At 45.5% G+C, this 18,584-nt stretch overlaps 1 protein-coding gene across 1 annotated transcript in view; it reads right to left on the minus strand.

Moving 5' to 3' along the window:
• Window positions 1–18,584, minus strand: part of LOC147712037 (VPS10 domain-containing receptor SorCS1-like) — a 2,945,658-nt gene that overhangs the window by 772,611 nt on the left and 2,154,463 nt on the right. Inside the window, exon 10 of the mRNA XM_086922756.1 lies at window positions 15,482–15,628. Coding sequence (XP_086778882.1) covers window positions 15,482–15,628 — 147 coding nt within the window. The remainder of the gene's footprint in view (window positions 1–15,481; window positions 15,629–18,584) is intronic.

An 18,584-nucleotide genomic window follows, 5' to 3' on the forward strand; every position in this document is an offset into this window, starting at 1 on the left:
AATTTATGGAAAGAAAGAGTGATGAAATCAATATTTGACAGGGAACAGTGAATTATTTCCCATACATCAGCATTTTTTAAAAATAAAATCACCCAGACATGTAATATATATATAGTACATATGTAGATGAGCATAGCGTAATATGCTATTTATTACCATTGTTGGGTGTCGGAAGGGACCATTTGTTGGTCATGATGTCCCCCACTATCGACAATTGTAATAAATAGCACATTGCTTTCTCAGGCGCGTGGGGGCGTAGCCCCCCTGCCGGCAGCTTCCTCGGCATCTGACAATCATGTCAGTCAGCATGATGTCAGACCACCCACCCCCTTCTGAGTCTGAAGGGGTTGGGCGGTCTGGTGTCATGTTGATTGACATGATTGTAAGCAGGGGCATCAGGCAGCAACACAAGTGCGCATGAGTGGGGACGGAGGGCACATTTTTTTACCCTTGCCCACTCATGCGTACTTGTGTTTGCGCTTTTTTGCTCATGCCCATTAGGAGCCCTTCGGTCTCCTAATGGGTGTGCTGCGGGGGAAAAGTAACCTCTGCCCCAAGCCAATCCTGCCCCCCCCCACGAGCTGTGACTTGCAATACCCGGTTTTGCTGCACCATGAATCACAGCAGTGTGCGTGTGCGAGCAGCAGGCCAGGTCACAGAGTTAGTGGCAGCCCGGCCTGCAGAGACATCAGAATATTCCCCCAACATGGTCGTGTCTGACAGGCATGCACGATTTACGTGAAAGCCTGCATTGTAAATTGACATGTTTTTCGTGTTAAGCAACGTTTGAGGCCTTGATACTGGATGTTGTTCGCACTCAGCTTTTTAAGTTGATTTTCTCCAGCCATTTCTCTGCTCCACTGGACGTCCCCGCTGTGTCCCTCTGCAAGCCTGCCAATGCATAAGGCAAGGAGAGATCTTGGCAATGAGCGAGGCCACCCAGGCTGCGCTGTCCGCACGGCAGATAAATCCCCGTTGTTGCCGTAAGAAGGGCTCTGTTTGGGTATGGCCTCTGGATGCATTCACTGATCGGGCATGCCTCCTGATTTGCATATTCACACTGCTTTTACTGCATACCCACGCCAGTTTGTGCAGCCAGCTTCTATTTGTTAATTCACTACCAATTTAATGCCTGAAAGACACAACAAAAACTTTTTCACTAGGAGATTTGCAGGCGCCCAGTTTGGTGATTTCAGCTGCTTTGGAAACAAAAAGTGGACACTTGACTGTAGTGGAGGAACATATCCACGTTTGTGTACCTTTACTTTATTCAAGGTACCGTTCATTCATTCCCAATTGTACACTTTAGTTGGAAATAACAGAGTGTGTGCTCTTCATTTAAAATAAGAACGTTTTCTATAATAAACCGGATTCAACATTTTCTGACCTCTTTATGTGCTGAATAATGAGGAATAATAATAATAATAATGAGGAATATGACCCCTGGGCTGCACGGCCCGTGGGCATGCAAATGGTTCATTTGGTTCTGTATTGGGATTGCTTTATTAACCTTCCTGCTTCCTCAAATTTGCTTGAAAATGCACCATTTGTCCACTCTTTAAAAAAGAAATTCTAGGGGGGAAATTCCCTAACCCCCTGTAGGTTGTTCGGGCTCGCTCTCTATGCTGGCATGCCGCAGTGCAGTAAGACAATAATTTTCCGCCCAACCACTTTCAAATGTCACCAGCCACCACTGTGCTTTCTTCGTATCTGCATAAATGGTTTATACCATGGCATTTCCCAAGTCTGTTTGGTTTAAGAAAAGGTACTTAACAAAAAATAGGATGCAAGGGGTTACATTTGTACCATGAGGTAAAATCACACTGAAGACGCCTATTAAAATTTAGGGAGTTGTTTCTCTATGTAAATTATTTCATTAAAAATATTACTCATGCAATAGACAGATACTTAAGTAAAGTGTAGTTCCAGCAAGTTGTTGTATATTTGTGAGAATCAGAGGAGAAGTGTTCTAGATGCTAACTGTAAACTTTGTACTGTGGATTCTTAGGGCTCGGTGGGAACTCCGTGGAGTTACTGAAAAACTCTGTAGAATTCCGCAAAGCTCCGCATGCAGGCGTAGTCACCACTCCTATTTAAAAAAGCTACAAAGACCTTTGATGCAGTGACTGTCAGTGTTTTCTCCTGTTTTTATTCCTGTCTCGAATATCTGGCATGATCACGTTAAGAGAACTGGGTGAAGGATGCATATACATAATTCATTAGTTATCAATGTTAACAATGAGCACATTATGTCTCTTTTATTGGTTCTTCTGAAGCATTTTGCAGACTGTTTAATATATGGCACAGAGTGATTACATGACTACAACGTGCAATAGGGTGCTGCCAACACTATAAACCCTGCACAAGCCGCTTGAATAGTTTATGAAGAACATCAGCTGCTGAAAGTAATTTATTGCTATGATCCTCACCGCCGGCCATCTACTTCCATATGCAAAACCAGTGTAGATTTGCTGTATCAAAATGTCTACAATAAGAGGATTTATGCTATTGGAATAAAAAATGCGGGTATGCATGAGATGCTCCAACAATTAAATGAAAGCAGTAGTAAGATTCAATGCCACATTTGGGCAAAAACTTCAGTAAGTCACATTTGAAGAAACAATATTGAAACTAATAATACCTTGTTTATTTTAAGACAGTTGACGTTGAAGCTAAAGTTAAGGGTTTTATAAAGCACTCGTAGACCGAACGGTTTCTTGGCGCTGAGGACAGAGGTACCAGGGGGGAAGCGGGGGAGCCGCCTATTCTGTGAGTCTTCAAGGCCCTGCGAAAGACCATATAGGAAGCAATTGTCCTAATGCTGGTTGGAAGAGTGTTCCAAAAGGAAGGGACCAAAAACGAAAAGCTCATGCCACCATGTTTTTTCCTTCTGAACCGAGGAACGCACAGGAGGAGTTTAGAGGAGGAACGCAGGTCCCGGATGGGGATGTAAGCTTTGAGTCTAGAGGTGGTGTACACAGGCGCTGTGCCAGCACGAGCCTTAAAAATGGTGCATCCCAATTTGAACAGGGAGCGCTCAGAGAGAGGAAGCCAATGTAAAGTTTTTAACAGTCGGGTGACATGGTGGGGTTTGGGCAGTTTAAAAACTAACCTGGCTGCCTGGTTCTGGATTAGTTGGAGACGACGGAGCTCGTATGCCAGAATACCAACATACAAAGCATTTCCGTAATCCAGACGGGATATAATCATGGCTAGTAAAATGATTTTCAATGCTGCAATAGAAAAAAAGCGAGAGACTTTACGTATGGTGCGGAGCTTGAGAAAGCAAGATGACACAACCGCACTAATTGGAGAATTCATGGAGAGATCACTGCTGACTCTAACACCAAGAGTCTTGACAGAAGCAGAACGAGAGGGAGGGGGGGCCAGAGAGGAGGGCCAAAAGGAGGAAGACCAGGGACTGGAGACCCCGCCAGTGAGCACCAACTCGGTCTTTTCGGGGTTGAGCTTAAGGTGATTAAGGTTCATCCAGTCACTGATAAAGGTCATGATTGATCGAACATTAGGAGCAGAGGAAGAAGAGGAGGAAATATTGAAAATGAGTTGAAGGTCATTGGCGTAATTAAACACCGTGACATCAAATTACCGAAAAGCAGCAATGAGAGGAAAGATATAAAGATTGAAAAGAAGAGGAGAAAGAGGTGACCCTTGGGGGACACCGCAGATGATAGGACGTGGAGCGGCAGAGAAGCCCGCCAGCTGGACCGCCTGCTAACGATTCTCTAAAAACAAGGTAATCCACGCCAGGGCGGATCCCCGAATGCCCGCGCCCTTGACACGATCGATCAAGATGGTATGATCGACCGTGTCAAAGGCAGCGGACAGGTCCAGAAGAACCAGGGTGTGAGGAGAGTTGGCATCAGCACCACCTCTAAGCTCGTCCAGCACCGAAGGGATGACAGACTCTGTAGAGTGCGCTGGACGAAAACCTGCCTGGTGAGGATCTAAAAAGTGTGTATTCTCAATAAAGGAACTGAGACATGTTGTCACATGACTCTCCAGAATTTTCCCCAAGAGAGGGAGCAAAGAAATAGGACGAAAATTAGAGAGAGAGGAAGGATCGGCCTCGGCCTTCTTCAAAATGGGAATGATTTTTGCGGATTTGAAGAGGGCGGGAACCGTCCCCTGAAGAAGGGAATTGTTAAGAAGTAGTCGCGGGGGATCAGGACAAGCAGAGAAAATCTCTTTAAGTAGATGTGCAGGCCAACTGTCAGAGGGGGACCCAGATTTAACTTTAGAAAGTAAAGAGGAGAATATTTCCCCAGAAATCAAGGGGAGCTGCTCCCAAAAATAAGAGTTTGGGGGGAGGGGGTGGGGGGGGGGGGGGGGCTCAGAACAGGAAAAATTAAGTGAAGGAGGGGGAATGTTGATTTTGATAGAGATGATTTTGTCAATGAAATAGTCATTTAAAGAATTGCAGAGGGCTTGTGAAGGAGTCGGCTTGAGAGTAACTCTATCGGAGGTGGACAGATCGTAGACAATGAAAAAGATATCTATAGGCTTGTTGGCCGAAAGAAGAATTTTAGCACTAAAATAGTCCGTTTTGGCCTGCAAGATGGATTTCTTATAATCATGTAACAGAATGAGATACAATGATTTTAAAGCCAGCAATACCTCAACTTCCAGTGTCGCTCGGCCTGCCTGACAGCCAGTTTTTTAGATTTTAGCTGAGAGGTGAACCATCTATTAGAGTCATGGAGGCGCCGTGCCCTAAGAGGTTTTAAGGGTGCAGAATGATCGCATGCTGAGGAGAGCCAGCTGTTAATAGCGATGGCCTGAGAGTGGAGAAGGAGAGGTCGAGTAAGTTGGGAGGTGAGGATGAGAGAGTGGAATAGAGCAAAGGTATATCCACTCGTCCCCAATTTCGGGCCCAAGTGTTGGATGGCAGTGGAGTTTTGCTGACCTGCCCTAAATCAAAGGAAAATGAAATAAGAAAATGGTCAGGCCAAGGGCATGAGCTAATAACTGGGGCAGGGATGTGCAAGTTAATTGACCAGACCTGATCTAGGATATGGCCATGGGTGTGGGTCAGGGAATGTATATGCTGAGAGAGTTTCAGGTTGCAAAGCAAGCCAGTAAATTCTTTAGAGAGGGGATCCTCCCGAGGATCGGATGGCCAAAAATTGAAATCGCCCAGCACCAGGACACGGGAGTTATTCACCACCAACGTGGCCAAAAGTTCCTGGATTGCCTGAAGAAAAAGTGGCATAGATTTCGGTGGGCGGTAAAAAAGAGCACAAGTTAAAGGTGCCATGGTAGAGCGGATGACAAGGTAATCAACTGCTACAATCGTAGGAAAAGACAAAGGCAAAAACTGAAAATTAGAAAGGATAATAGTGGCAACACCGCCTCTGGCCTACCCCTCCGGGCGGTCAGAGCGTAAAATGTAATAGGGCTCGGGAATTGCTGCTAATATATCTGGCAAAGAGTCAGGAGCGAACCATGTTTCTGTGAGAAACAATATGTCCGGTTTAGCAATGTCTAAAAGAGTAAAAAGTTTGAGCTGATGTTTTACTGCCGAACGAGTATTGAGAAGGTAGGCTGACACCGTCGTGGGGGTAAACTGAGCCAGTGAGGGCTGGAGAGGTGCCTCAGCCGTTACCTGGGGCAAGGAGTCAGTGGGCTGATTTAAGTGAGATGGAAAATGAGCCACAGGGCTGGGGTTTGAGATACCCATGTCCTGGATACGAAAGAGAGTGGAATCTGGGAGAGTCCAATTACCCCAAAATGCAACTAGATCTTGAGAGGCATATCTGGGAAATGAGCATAGTGCCTGACCCTTAGCCACGGGCGGGTGCAGACGGGCTTGCCTTTGGCGTGCCGCCGGCGTGCCCGCTGCGCGCTTCCGCTGCGTGTGCGCTTGAGCCGGAAATTAAGTAGGTGAAGGACGCGCAAAGGCTAAAGCGCCGACCTGCCAACCTGCCTGGAAGTGAGTATAGCTTCCCCGGAAGCCCTCTGATCAATCGGCACACAGCCGCGTCGGACTGGGGCTAGGGGATAGAAGCAGGTAAGTTCAGAGAGCCAAATAGTTAAAAAGCGAAATGCTGACACACAGAATCTTTAAGCAATAATAAAAAGAAACAAGCACATGCACAACTACTGTCAGTCCTCTGCCACCGGTTGCTGATCATGTCTGCTGCGCGTGCGCATGAGCCGGGAATTAAGTAGGTGAAGGACGCCCAAAGGCTAGAGCGCCGACCTGCCAACCTGCCCAGAAGTGACATATCCAGTTGTATTAACTACTTGTATACATGATCACATAGCAGATCACATTATTGCTGTGATATGATAATCCAACAGTGCTGGGCGACTGAATATGCAAAAATGGTGGGATTGTTACTGTGGGAAAGGTACACAACTGATGGAGGCATTGTGAGTGGACCAACTACTGCCACACAGAGGACCCCTCGAGTTCTGGGAGAGCCCCCAAATTGCAAAACAGGAGAGGCAGGAGGAAAGGGAGGGAGGAGGAGGAAGAGTGCTGACAGCAATAATAATTTGGGTAGCAGCTGCACAAAGGAATTTAGGGCTATAGGCTGAGAGCTTGTAATCCATTAATTACATCCAGCAGGGCCAGAAGTATGTTTGTGTTGTAACTTGTAAGGTAAGGAAAACCTGGAGGTGAGGTGGGGGGAAGGAAATCGGACTAGGCAGACACAATGAAAAGTGAGTTGGGGAAAGACGACAGGGAGACTGGGCGAGAGGTGAAATACAGATTAAGAGATCTAGAGATATAGGATGTTCATCGACAATCATCCACTCCATTACCTTGGGCGACCAGACAGAGCGTGCATCTCATCTGAATCAACCACTTCGCCCTCCTCAGTTGAGCTCTCTCTGTCCTTTTCACTTCCATAGAACGTCCTCCCACAACATCATCTGGGTGGTGAGTAAACATTGTTGCCCCTAACACGTGCACCCTCCTTGGTGCTCTTCAATCAAAATGAGCCCCTGGCCTACGCTGGGTTCATGCAGGGGTTGTGGGGCATGGGAATTCTTGGCATTGCATGTCAGATCTGCAGAGTTTACGCTAACCCCAAAAGAATATTTAACTGGCATCCACAAATACCAGAACAGGTCCCACGAGAACCCCCACTTAAGTGCTAGCAGGGCAGTTCACAGCCACACACTACCTGGCGCGATTTGATCACTGCATACTGCAGACGGCACAAAGGATGAGCCACGTCACCGCTGCTGCCATGCTAGGATCAGGTATATTTACCACAAGGGTGCCAGTGAAACTCTGCTATGCAGCCGAGGCAGACTTTTTGCCAAACTCCATGTTCTAAGTGGAGCGCGGAGTGGCAAAAACTCTGAACTCTGCCCGCGAAGTGGAGTTTACCACCCAGGGCTAAACAAGATTCAAATTACAGCTTTGTCAATAAGATGAACATTGGGTAATTCTGGACAAGTTATTTCTCTTCCCGTGCTTAAAACTGTGCATATGTTAAATGAAATGTAATTTGAATATATGACCCCTCAATTCCAGTACACAATCTTATATTTTCTTTCGAGACACCTATTAGCGTACAGCACTTTGTTACTAGGATCACATTATATAAAAAACAATATATGCCTAAAACTAGTTGATAAGAGGATTACTTTTTAGGTTATAATTCAGTGTGTCTGGCTGTCTTGACTTTCAAGAACTGCGTCTCTGATCTAGTACAGGCACGTTTCTTTTAAGGCAGAGATGGAGATAGAAGAGAAGTGTATGTGTGTGTGACAGGGAGGGTGAGAAAGAGACTTAAGAGTGTGTCACGAGATTTGACTGCTGACTAAGGGTTAAGTGTATATCACAAATTTTGGCCACTGGCGGTGGGTGACTGTGAAGTATACATCTATGTGGTCTCTAAAGTTCATGCCATGCCTCAGAGTTGCAGGTCCAATTAAATAGTGATAGGGAGGGGGCACTATTTAAAAGAGATTAGGTATGCACTGGATATGCTAGGTTACAACACCATGCTTTGTGCTGCAGAACTATGTTACCCTCCTTGTAAATTGCGCACATGTACTTTTGAAGAGGTTCAAATAATTTAATAACCAATTAGGGCTGTTAAGATGTGCGTGAGTGTTGCATGTCTTTTTTCCACAGTGGGAGGATGGTTTGCCACCACAGGTTTTTTGTGACATAATCATTCATGGGGTAAGATGAATTGAAAATGTTTATTATTTATTTATTTAAAACATTTGTAAAGCGCGGCTGTCACCTTGCAGGTATCCTGGCGCTGTAAAAATAACTCCTAGGGTGGAAGGTATTGGGGGCAACCGAGCGAGGTACCAGACTTAAAGTTTGGGGAAGAGCCAGGTTTTGATCCGCTTTCTAAAAGGCAGGAGTTCAGTTGTTTGGCGAATGTCGAGGGGCAGGCTGTTCCACAGTTTTGCGGCTGCAACTCTGAAGGATCTTCCTCCGGTCCTGACCTTGTTGAATCTTGGCACTGTGACAAGGCGAGCTGTGGATGACCGGAGGGCTCTGGTAGGGAAGTACCAGGAGAACATAGATTGCAGGGAGCTGGGCCCGACTCCGTGCAGTGCTTTAAAAACGAGACAGAGTGATTTAAAAGCCACTCGCTGTTTCAAGGGGAGCCAATGCAGCTCGGCCAATGCCGCTGTGGCCGAGGATCTCCTATTCCAGCCGAGGGCCAGTTTGGCAGCGGTTGTTTGAACTCTCTGGAGACGATCTAGTAGTACAGCTGGGGCTTCGAGCAGCATCGCATTGCAATAGTCGAGGCGACTGAGAATAGTGCACCTGACTATTAGTGCCCGTGCCTGAGAGGGGAGAAGTGGCATAATCTTGTGTAAGGAGCGCAGAAGGGCCGAGCAGGTGGACACTGTTTTCGCGACCTGCGTCTCCATGCTAAGTTTGTTGTTCATCATGACACCGAGGTTGCGGACTGAGGTTACCGGTTGTGGCTTATCCGGGGTTTCCGGGGGCCAAAATTCGGCTGGGAACAGCCGGGGGATCCGGCTTCCGGGACAGAACAAAACCTCGGTTTTGGAGGAGTTAAATTGCAGGGAGTTATCGTGCAGCCAACCCGCTGTATCTCTCAAACAATCGTGAAACGATTCCAGAGGGATCGATTCTTCACCCTCCCAAGAGAGGATGAGCTGAGTGTCATCAGCGTAGTTTATGGCTTTTAGCCGATGTGATTTTATTAACGTAATCAAAGGTGTGAGGTAAACGTTAAATAAAATGGGGCTGGTGGACGAGCCTTGGGGCACCCCATGGGAGACCGGGGAGAAGGCAGATTAAAACGGGGGAAGGGAGACGGCCTGCTTCCTATCCCGTAGGAAGGAGTGAAACCAGAGCAATGCAGTGCCGTCCACCCCCGCCTCCCTTAGTCTCCTCATCAGAATCACGTGATTGGCCGTATCGAATGCGGCAGACAGGTCCAGCAGGATCAGGGCTACTGGCTGGCCCCTGTCTGCACGCATACGAAGGTCTTCCATGGCAGTGAGAACTGCTGTTTTGGTGCCATGGGCCGGACGAAATCCAAATTGAATTTCGTCCAGAATGTGATTCTGCTCCAGGTGTCTGGAGCAGAATCACATGTCTTTTGTGTTCTCATTTTGACCAATTACTTTAATTTATTGTGCCACTTAATTACATTAATTTAGCATGTTATTTACTATGGTAGGATGTCAAGCTCCGCGTGTATTGGCTAGTCCTGGAGAAGACTAAGAACATTGGAAGTGGTGAAAACCTTACGAACCACACATTTTAGCTAGTGAAGGAGATAGCTGGTGCTCCTGAAACAAACATTCGCTTGAGATAATAAGATGCTTGAGGGGAGATAAAATATGATAATGTAGCAGAAGTGCTTGTAGGAGAAGTTGACAAAGATTTGGCCGATTTATAGGAAATGTTTAGGTGTAGGATATATAAAAAAAATTCTTTCTTTTGAAAATATTCCATTTTCTATGCAGGGTTGGGATGTAGACATATCCTTTAAATAACCAACACATTAAAGTGTCAGTGCAGCAGCCAAGAAACAACACACAACCAGTGGTGCTGGAAACAATTTCAGTGTGGGGATGATGCCATTAGTGGTACGTCACTGAAGTCAGAGGGATTGGAAAAATTCCAAGCGTTGCGCAAAAAAGAAGTGCACCAAATGTGGCAAGCCCACTCAGCGGGAGAGTGGTATGTAGCTAGTGGTGCATTTTGGAGAACTGTTGAGGCAGTGCACTGTCATTTGTAGAAAGCACATTTTGCATTCAAATGACCACTAAATTTGCACAGACATACAGTTTTACTCATAAAACTATATAGCAAAGATATGAAAATGCCTGGAAATGTGATGTTACTGAATAGTCATCGTTTGCACATCAACAACTAAAGTGTCTTGATTTATTTTGATACTATTAAAATATGCTTCACTTATGCTTTCCTAAGTGCTGACATATTTTTAAATGTGTGTATATTTAATTTACAAGTATTTTAATATTGTCTGTTAGAATAAAAATGGATGTCCTAGAAACTTTCTTTTCTCTTCCTGAACCCTAGAAATATTGTCACTTAGGTCACTTATGCAACATCCTCTTACTATGCAGTTAGAGAAAGAAAAGTAAACATCAGTTTCAAATGAGCAGCAATGTGTCAGAAGACACTGACCTTTGTCTTTAAACAATCCGAAAATGTGACAAGATAAACACAAATTTGTAATTTTAAAATATCTTTATTGCCCAGTCACCTTCTGAATTCCAGCTTGGTTATTTTTGGGGGTACTGCAGCACACCCCTACGTCCAGTGCGTATGCATACAACAGTATTAAATAAACACAGGTAAAATTGCAAAATACGTTTTTTTCTCCTTGAGAGGCTCGCAGACATAGCATTACAATGGTTACTTACATAGAGCATACATGATTGTCTATGCGCTCAAATAGCATATATTGTTGTACCCACCTAAACGTTACACCTTACATCAATTTACTATGGATAAAAGTATGATTCAGGCTTTCATCCAGCCTATCAGTCGGTCAGAAAATTCCACAGTGCGCACTATAAACTCAATCGTCTTTTTGAATGTTATCACTTGATGCAAGTATTACCCAAGTAAATGACACAGGTTTGGTGGGCATTACAAAGGCTGAAACATATTAGCTGTGCCATATTTGAACCTGCAATGCAGAGGTGAAACACTTAAGCCCTGATTACGAGTGGGTTGGTAAATGCTGACGCTTGGGTAAACCACTGGTTATGCACTTTTAATTAGGAGTTTGGCTGTATTTAACAGCGGATAATTTTTGGAAGTGTTAAGTACTTCAGCTGTTGTTAAACTTCGGCAGGTTAAACCTGTGCAATTTAACAGGGTAAATTGTATTTTATTTACCGTACCATGTGGATGTTGTTGTGTTAAACATCAAACTCAGCATGTTAATCCCTACAAACTCATGATAGGCGTTATCTATTGCACAGAATAAATAACGTACCCCGAGGTATCCTTGGTTATTATGTGCAATAAATAAAGCCTCAACTTGTAATCGGGGCTTTAAAAATGGATTCGCATTTTAAAGGGTTCAGCCGTGGCAGACTTTGGACTCCCCGGGAGGTCTTCTCGGATTCTTGCAGCAAAAATGAGTGAAGCTTTGTTGACTCCTCTTCCTTCCCTGCCTCTATTTCACACTCTCATGTAACTCTCCTAGATGCAGCAGGGAGGGCCTGCAAGCACTGGTGAGGTTTTTGTACATTTCCTAATCAAAAAGCTAATAAGACCTTAGCTCTGGTCCGCCACTGCTCTGCTGCATCCATTGGGATTGAAGAAAGAAGCAAGAGGAGTAGTGAGATGAGGGTGATGCACAAAGAAAGGACTCCGTCACCTCTGCCCATTCATCTTTTCCTAACAGAGGGAAGCCAGATCACTGCAGAGAATGTCAGATAACCAGGTTCCCATACAAATTGTTTGTTAGATCCTAATTAGGCTCTTAAGCTCCTACAGTGCTGCTGTCTGGGAGGCCGCCCTTGGGCTACCCATACTGAAGCTGTTCAGGATTCAGGGGAAGTTTCCTGAATCACCGATGCTGTTGGGATCGGTGCACCATGCATGAAGGTACTGGGTCAGGAAATCAGGGGGGCAGCTGGGAACTGTTATTGAGTTGGATCCTGGCTGTTCCCAGTGATAAACGCTGAATTTGTCTCTATATTTAGATGACGCATTAAGCAGTGTGGGTTAGGGGATGTTTCTTGTTTTCACTTTCAGCTGGCTACCAAAACAAAAGACACACAATTTATGGACATAATGCAGAACAAATCAAAACATTCACCCCCAGTCAAGAGATCTGGGTTAAATCCCTCATTCTTTTCCTCACCATGCCACCCCAGTTTAGACCTGGCCATATTCAAATCAGACTTGACCCTGTGCCTCATGGGAACAGTCCAGCCCACACTTTCAAGGACCGGTTTCGGGGTTTCTCCTCTCATCAGCCAGGATAGCTTGAATACAATACAGCATCGTAATCAGCTGTTCGGATTAATTTCCGACTAACTCATTTGGATGGATTCGGTCAGATAGGAATCCGAACTGGATTTCCGAATGTCGACTGGCTCTTTCCACCTGAGTGATTATAATTTCGGATTCTGTGAGCCTTTCTGTGCCAGACTTTCCGGCACAGAAAGGCTGTCAGAAGTTGACTTTGGGGGCCCCAGCAGGGCCCTCATGGGTGCATGGCCTCCAGTTGGAGGCCGAGGACGCACCGATGTTACCCCCTGTTGATCCCTGCACACATGGCAGGCACCTTGAGGTGCCTGGCACTAGTGCAGGGATGAACTGCGCCACTTCTCTTTACAATGAGAGCATGCATTCCGGTCGGATTGCATGCTCTCAATGCAAAAGATATGAGTGCAACCGAACATTGTCCAGTCGCATCTTAATTGCTGGGTTGGGACCGCCAAAAGGAGGTCGGTCGGTCGGTCCCAGTACCGAATCGATGTTGGACAGATCAACATCAAAATCTGGCCCTAAGACTGAATCATTACTACCCAAGTAACTCATTTTAGTAACCTTAGAATAACGATTGAATGATAAAAATAAGGATCTTTTCTTATGTTTTGCAGTTTGCATGCAGCTCTTTCATAACTTACGGTACTATATTCGATTTATTGTGTCATATGAACTAGAAGTAACAAAAGGATGCCTATGACAAAAGCGGTAACCCACTGAGCCATCTACATAAAATACAAATCCGTGGTCTGCATGTGGTTGTGCCTTTCAACATGCACATTTACCTCTATGCTACTTTCTGATGAGCCAAAACAGTGACTGGAAAAAACGCAGAGTTTTCCAGGAAAGTGCGTTGACCGCCAGAGTTATCTAGCTGATATTAGTATCCCCTGAGATATCTTGGTCTAGAAAGACCTTTGCAGCAGGTACCTTAGCACCACAAAATATTTTACAGTGTATCCCATTAGTGATCAATTACAGATGCCAGAACAGATTTAACCCACATGGGTCCTTGTTGCGAATTTCTTTGCAAATGGGTTTATAAAAATTAAAAATAATTGCATAAGTTGTCAGACTGTGCTTTTCGAGGCTCTGCCCCACGCTTCTGACTGTCCTCCCCACGATGTTCTGAATGTGTACGAGGAGCTTGCGCACTGTTGCTAGGTTATCACTTATTATGTGCAAAGGAGGGGCTGGCCTGGGGTGCCACAGGTTTTTGCACTTCTTTAGTCCTTAATGACGCATTATGACAGAGATGAAGGTGGGGGGAGGGGTGGGGGACTGTGCTTTGTTACTGTCTATAACACTAATTGGGCTATAACCCTGTATGGGATGGTGGTATGTGTGACTTAACTGTCACAGCACAATAATAATCGGATTGTACCAAATAGGCCTTTTTGTTTAATTACGCGTTTTTAATTCAGCATTTTAGATAAAACACCTCATAATTGGATCAGGGCAGAGGATTTTCACCTTTGGAAGCCGGGGTTTAGTAGCCTGATTTACAGGTTAGATTAAAGTGGTGTCTCGGGAACACTATGTGAAACCTGAAAGACCCCCTCGCTCCACCCAGTGGTACCTTAGATTTAGTGGCACTCTCGAAGTTGCTGATAGAGGGTGCGGCCCTCAGGCGAGCCCTTCCATTGTTTAATGGCCTCACAATGATGCTAAACGGAGCCAGCAGGTTGAGACCGTACAACAGAGTGCACACAGAGCAGTGGGCGCTCACCTCACTCCTCTAATGAGCTGACAACACAATGTACTCGTGCCTACAGCTGTTGGGGACAAACAGCTGATAACAGAGTTAGAGGTAGTGAAGGAGAAAGAAGGTGAAATCAAAGCCAGAGACGGAGAAAGAAAGAGAGGGTAAGACTCAGAGAAGATAGAAAACTAAACCAATGAGAGTGAAAAAGAGAGGGAAGCTTAGAAAAAGATTATATGAATGGATGAAGAAATGAAGAAAAGGGCAGCACAGAAAGTGGAGACAGAATGAGATAGAGGAAGGAGGAAGACAGGGAGAAAGAACAACAGACCGGTGGAGAGAGAGAAGGAAGGAAGCAGAAACACAAGACAGGGAAGTGGGAGGAGGCAGGGATCCTCAGTTTCTATTCGCGGAACGGAGTTTTTGTGCAGCCTCGGATTGAGATTTCCCTCAGCACCAAACCGATGCCCTAGCGCGGCTCTTCCCAAACATTCTCCGATTTACAATTCCCAAGCCCAATAGTAGATCTTTTAAATATCGTTCCACAGAGGTAGCTTTCCCAGAAAAGTCAAATAGCCTAAGCAATGTCCAATGTAAGATGCTGATATGATTATGGTAATGCATGCCAAAATATAAAACTCCATTTGCAATGAACGAATACTTTCAATGCAAAACAAAAAAAATGCTCTAAAAATGGCATTCTGTGGCTTGCTGATGTGCTACATCATCACTGAGCATTCTAGTTGATTAGTTCAATAGGCATTTTGCGAATATTTAAAAAAGTATATACATGGGGGTAATCTGGGGACGCCCATGAGTACATATATTGTCGACAGATGCATGCTGCAACTCGCAGAATCCAAGAATAGAAGGTTGATAATCACACTATATTCTTCTCTGATGTAGTTTCCTACTGCCATCTAGTGACCGAAATTCAGCACTGCGTTAAAACTTATAAAAATGTAGATCGCTTCTGGCTTTTTTGAGCTTTGGTTGCGGCAAACAAACAAGCATGATCAAACGTGACTGAGCCCTTTTTATAATTCCGTTTTCAATATATATGAAGATACAGATCTAAAATCTTCAAAAATGTAGTTTAAAATAAAGCCCCTTTACGCTCAATGTTTTGAACTAATCAACGAAATTATCACCAGGACTATCATTTTAGGTTCGGTGCCACATATTCGGCATTACATGTACCGTGTCGTTCAGGAAAAACATGGCATTTATTTTGTGCTTATTCAAAGTCACTCATTCACATCAGATGAGCACTGAACCGTGTACTTTAGGCTGTCATTTTCTGAGCAGTAACTTACCAGAAGGCAGTGAACGGGGTCTCCTCTCAGATCAACTTCCGGGGCCTGAAGGAGGCGCCAGTCTCGTCCTTTGTTATACGTGATGAAGGTTTTGACCTGGTTGTCAGTCTTCTTGTTAGCCAGAAACATTCCCTTTATCCCTGCTACCTAGGAGAAATTAGAACAGCTGAAAAACGTGTAGGTTGAAGGGCCGTTTTAAACACATCACATCAGCAGAATATTAGGCACGTGAAAGCAACGTCAACATCATCCAGTGTAATTATAATGTCCTATGTGCGTCCTCAAGTATATGAGGGTACGAAGTCAATATGAGACCTGGTTTCCCGAGACCCTCTTCGATAGTGAGTCACATAGTTCCACCCCCACACCCCCAAAAATAGCCTTCTTGGGGTTAAGTAATCATAGGAGAGGAATCCTAAGCTCAACGCGTATGACCCACTGCTTAACTATTATAGTTGCATGGCCCGACTAACCAGCCTTACATCGAGTTGCCTCCCTTGATACTAGAAAGCAGTGATCAAACCTTAACATATAGTTTTATCAGCATTCGATAGTCAGCACAGATATCACTTCCATTCTAGTCGGGGGTCTTCTGCTGGGCGAGGCTGGTTTCAATATTTTTTCAAAGCTGAGTTTGGTTTTCAGTCAGTAGTGGAATGCTATCGATTTCCAAAGTGCACATTATTTACATAGAGATATGTATATGCAAATGGCTACAGTAACTAATGTAGCCTATCTTACTTAAGTCACACATTCTTCTGTCAACTTGTTTTCATTGGAAAGCGTCAGTAAAATTTGATACGATGCATGAGCATTCATTTAAAATAGTGCATGCAATTGTAAATATTAATTCAATCATACTTGCTAAGTAATAGACCAGACACTATGGAACGCAAAGAGTGATTTAAGAGCAATGCAGTCTAGTGCTATCGTGCCTTTTAAAGGGACTACTCAAATTAATATCGGCAATGATGTATAATAAATGCATGCTGTTGTGGTAAATTAAAAAGAAGTATATCATGGGGCATAGCTACAGTTTTCCATCCAATGATTTCAGAGGTTAGTGAATATGTTCTGTTTTATTGGTGGCCTGAAGTTGCCTTCGTATGTGTTTGTGCTACAAAAAAAATCCAAGAAACTAGATATGACCGCACATGAAGATGTGAAAAAACACAAACAATGAATTCGATTCACTGTAAACTCACGGATATTTTCTCCAGATATTAACAGGCAGTTGAACTTTTAAGAGCCCCAGAGTGACAACATTTTAAAACAGTCGAGGTAAGCTTGTTTGGTACATTTCACAAACGGTTGCTCTCCGTAACAAGATGCACGTTTCGTGCTAATGCCTTGGTGCCAACACTCCTGGCATCAGAAATTACCTCTGATTGCAGCCATTTCCACGTCTTCCTTAGAGCTGCTAGATATGCAAAGGCGTCTCTTGAATACCTTTTTACGCGAGCACCTTATTATAGTCAACAGAGGCAGGAGATGAACTGGTCTCCTTTTGTCTTTCCCTGAAAGTATCACCGTGGGGGGGTCACTGCTGCCCTCCTCTTCAGCTCCCAGGACAGAGTGAAGAGGCACCCTTACAAGCATTACTGCATGGGGAACCTATGGCAATATCCATGCCTTTCATAGGCCATTCTTTCTGGATCTGACACGTCTTCTCGACTCAATGGCGACCTCTAACATTAATGAATGTATGTGTTACCAATCAATGAGGCAGATTTAGGGGCTGCACGATTCTCACAAGACCCAGTCAATAACAAGATCACGCATCAAACAGACGTGAAACATGCAGATATGTATTTATTTATGTAGCTTTCTGTAGCGCAAGCATTACCTCCTCGTTAGTCTTCCTCGCCACATGACTTACATAGTGAGCTTCAGCTCCACACCAGAACCCTCCAAAGCAAAAGTTAGCCTCCCATGCCTCCCATCCCCTCCCAAGATGGCCGACCCATTACCACCTGACCTCTATAAGAGGCGGGCCGGGCCAACCATCAGCCTGTTTTTTTTGTTCTGCGCGTCATTACTCTCCAGATGCGTCTTCAGGTAAGTGGTTCCTGCTGTTGCAGGAACATGGGTCCTTGGTTGGTGGTCTTGCGCTAGCGGACTCTGGGGCTTTTTGGACCTCTCCCCTTCCTTCCCCCGGTCTCTTTTGGGGCTGGTTAGGCTCTGCCTTAGCGAGCCAAGGGTCAATAGGGGGGGCGGGCGGTGTGGTCTGGGACTCTGTTGTTCTACTCCCATTTGCCCTGCGCCTCGCACTGTCTCTGTTATAGCTTTGTCTTATACTCCGCGGTGCTGTGGCTCATGTGCCTGGTTAGCTCAGTTGGGCATCAGGTTTTTGTACTGGGGGCCCTGGGGTTCTTGTCCCTGTTCAGGTGGCTTGGTTTGGGTTGGGGTATGTCTGTTACGTGCTCGTTGTTTTTCCGAGCGCTGTCTGCCCCTCTGCTGCGCGTGGTGTCCCGCCGTGTGTTTCAGCCCTTGCTTTTTTGACCCCCCCCCGGTACTGCTTCATGTACACAGGACATGTGTGCTGTGATGCTTCTCTTGTCCTCGCCACGGGTAGACGCTTATGGGCTTGCTGACTGTCTGTACCCTGTGCGCGTGGCCTGCCGCGCTCTGGCTTCTTGATTATGGGGCATTGTATTTTTCGATTCCGCGCTGGGAATTCCAGGTGCTGTAGGCTATTGCTACGGGCACCCCACAAGTCTGTTAGAAGGGCGGGTTCCCACTCTCAGTTGCTTTTGGCTTCGGGTCCATTCGATCCGTCATTCATGGTTTTGATATGGTCGGAGGCTTTGATGGTAAGCCCGGCGGTTTACCCTGCGTCCCGCGGCTGCGCCCCCATTACATTTGCGGGCCCCTGGTGCACTCACCGTTTCTGTGTGCGCTTCCTATCGGTGCTCCCTGCACTCTTGGTCCGTTGAGGCTGGCGGGCGGCTGCGGGGCTGTTCCCTGTACTTGCCGTTTGCTTTTCCGGTGCGGCTCTTCTTCCCGTGTATTTCCCGCGCTGGGCGGTCCGGGCTTCTAGGGGGCGGGGTGCCGCTTGTCCTCGCCTTTTCTTGCTCTGCCTCCGAGGGGGCGTGGCCACCTC

Source organism: Lissotriton vulgaris, chromosome 5, assembly GCF_964263255.1.
Source record: "Lissotriton vulgaris chromosome 5, aLisVul1.2, whole genome shotgun sequence".
Classification (NCBI taxonomy): domain Eukaryota; kingdom Metazoa; phylum Chordata; class Amphibia; order Caudata; family Salamandridae; genus Lissotriton; species Lissotriton vulgaris.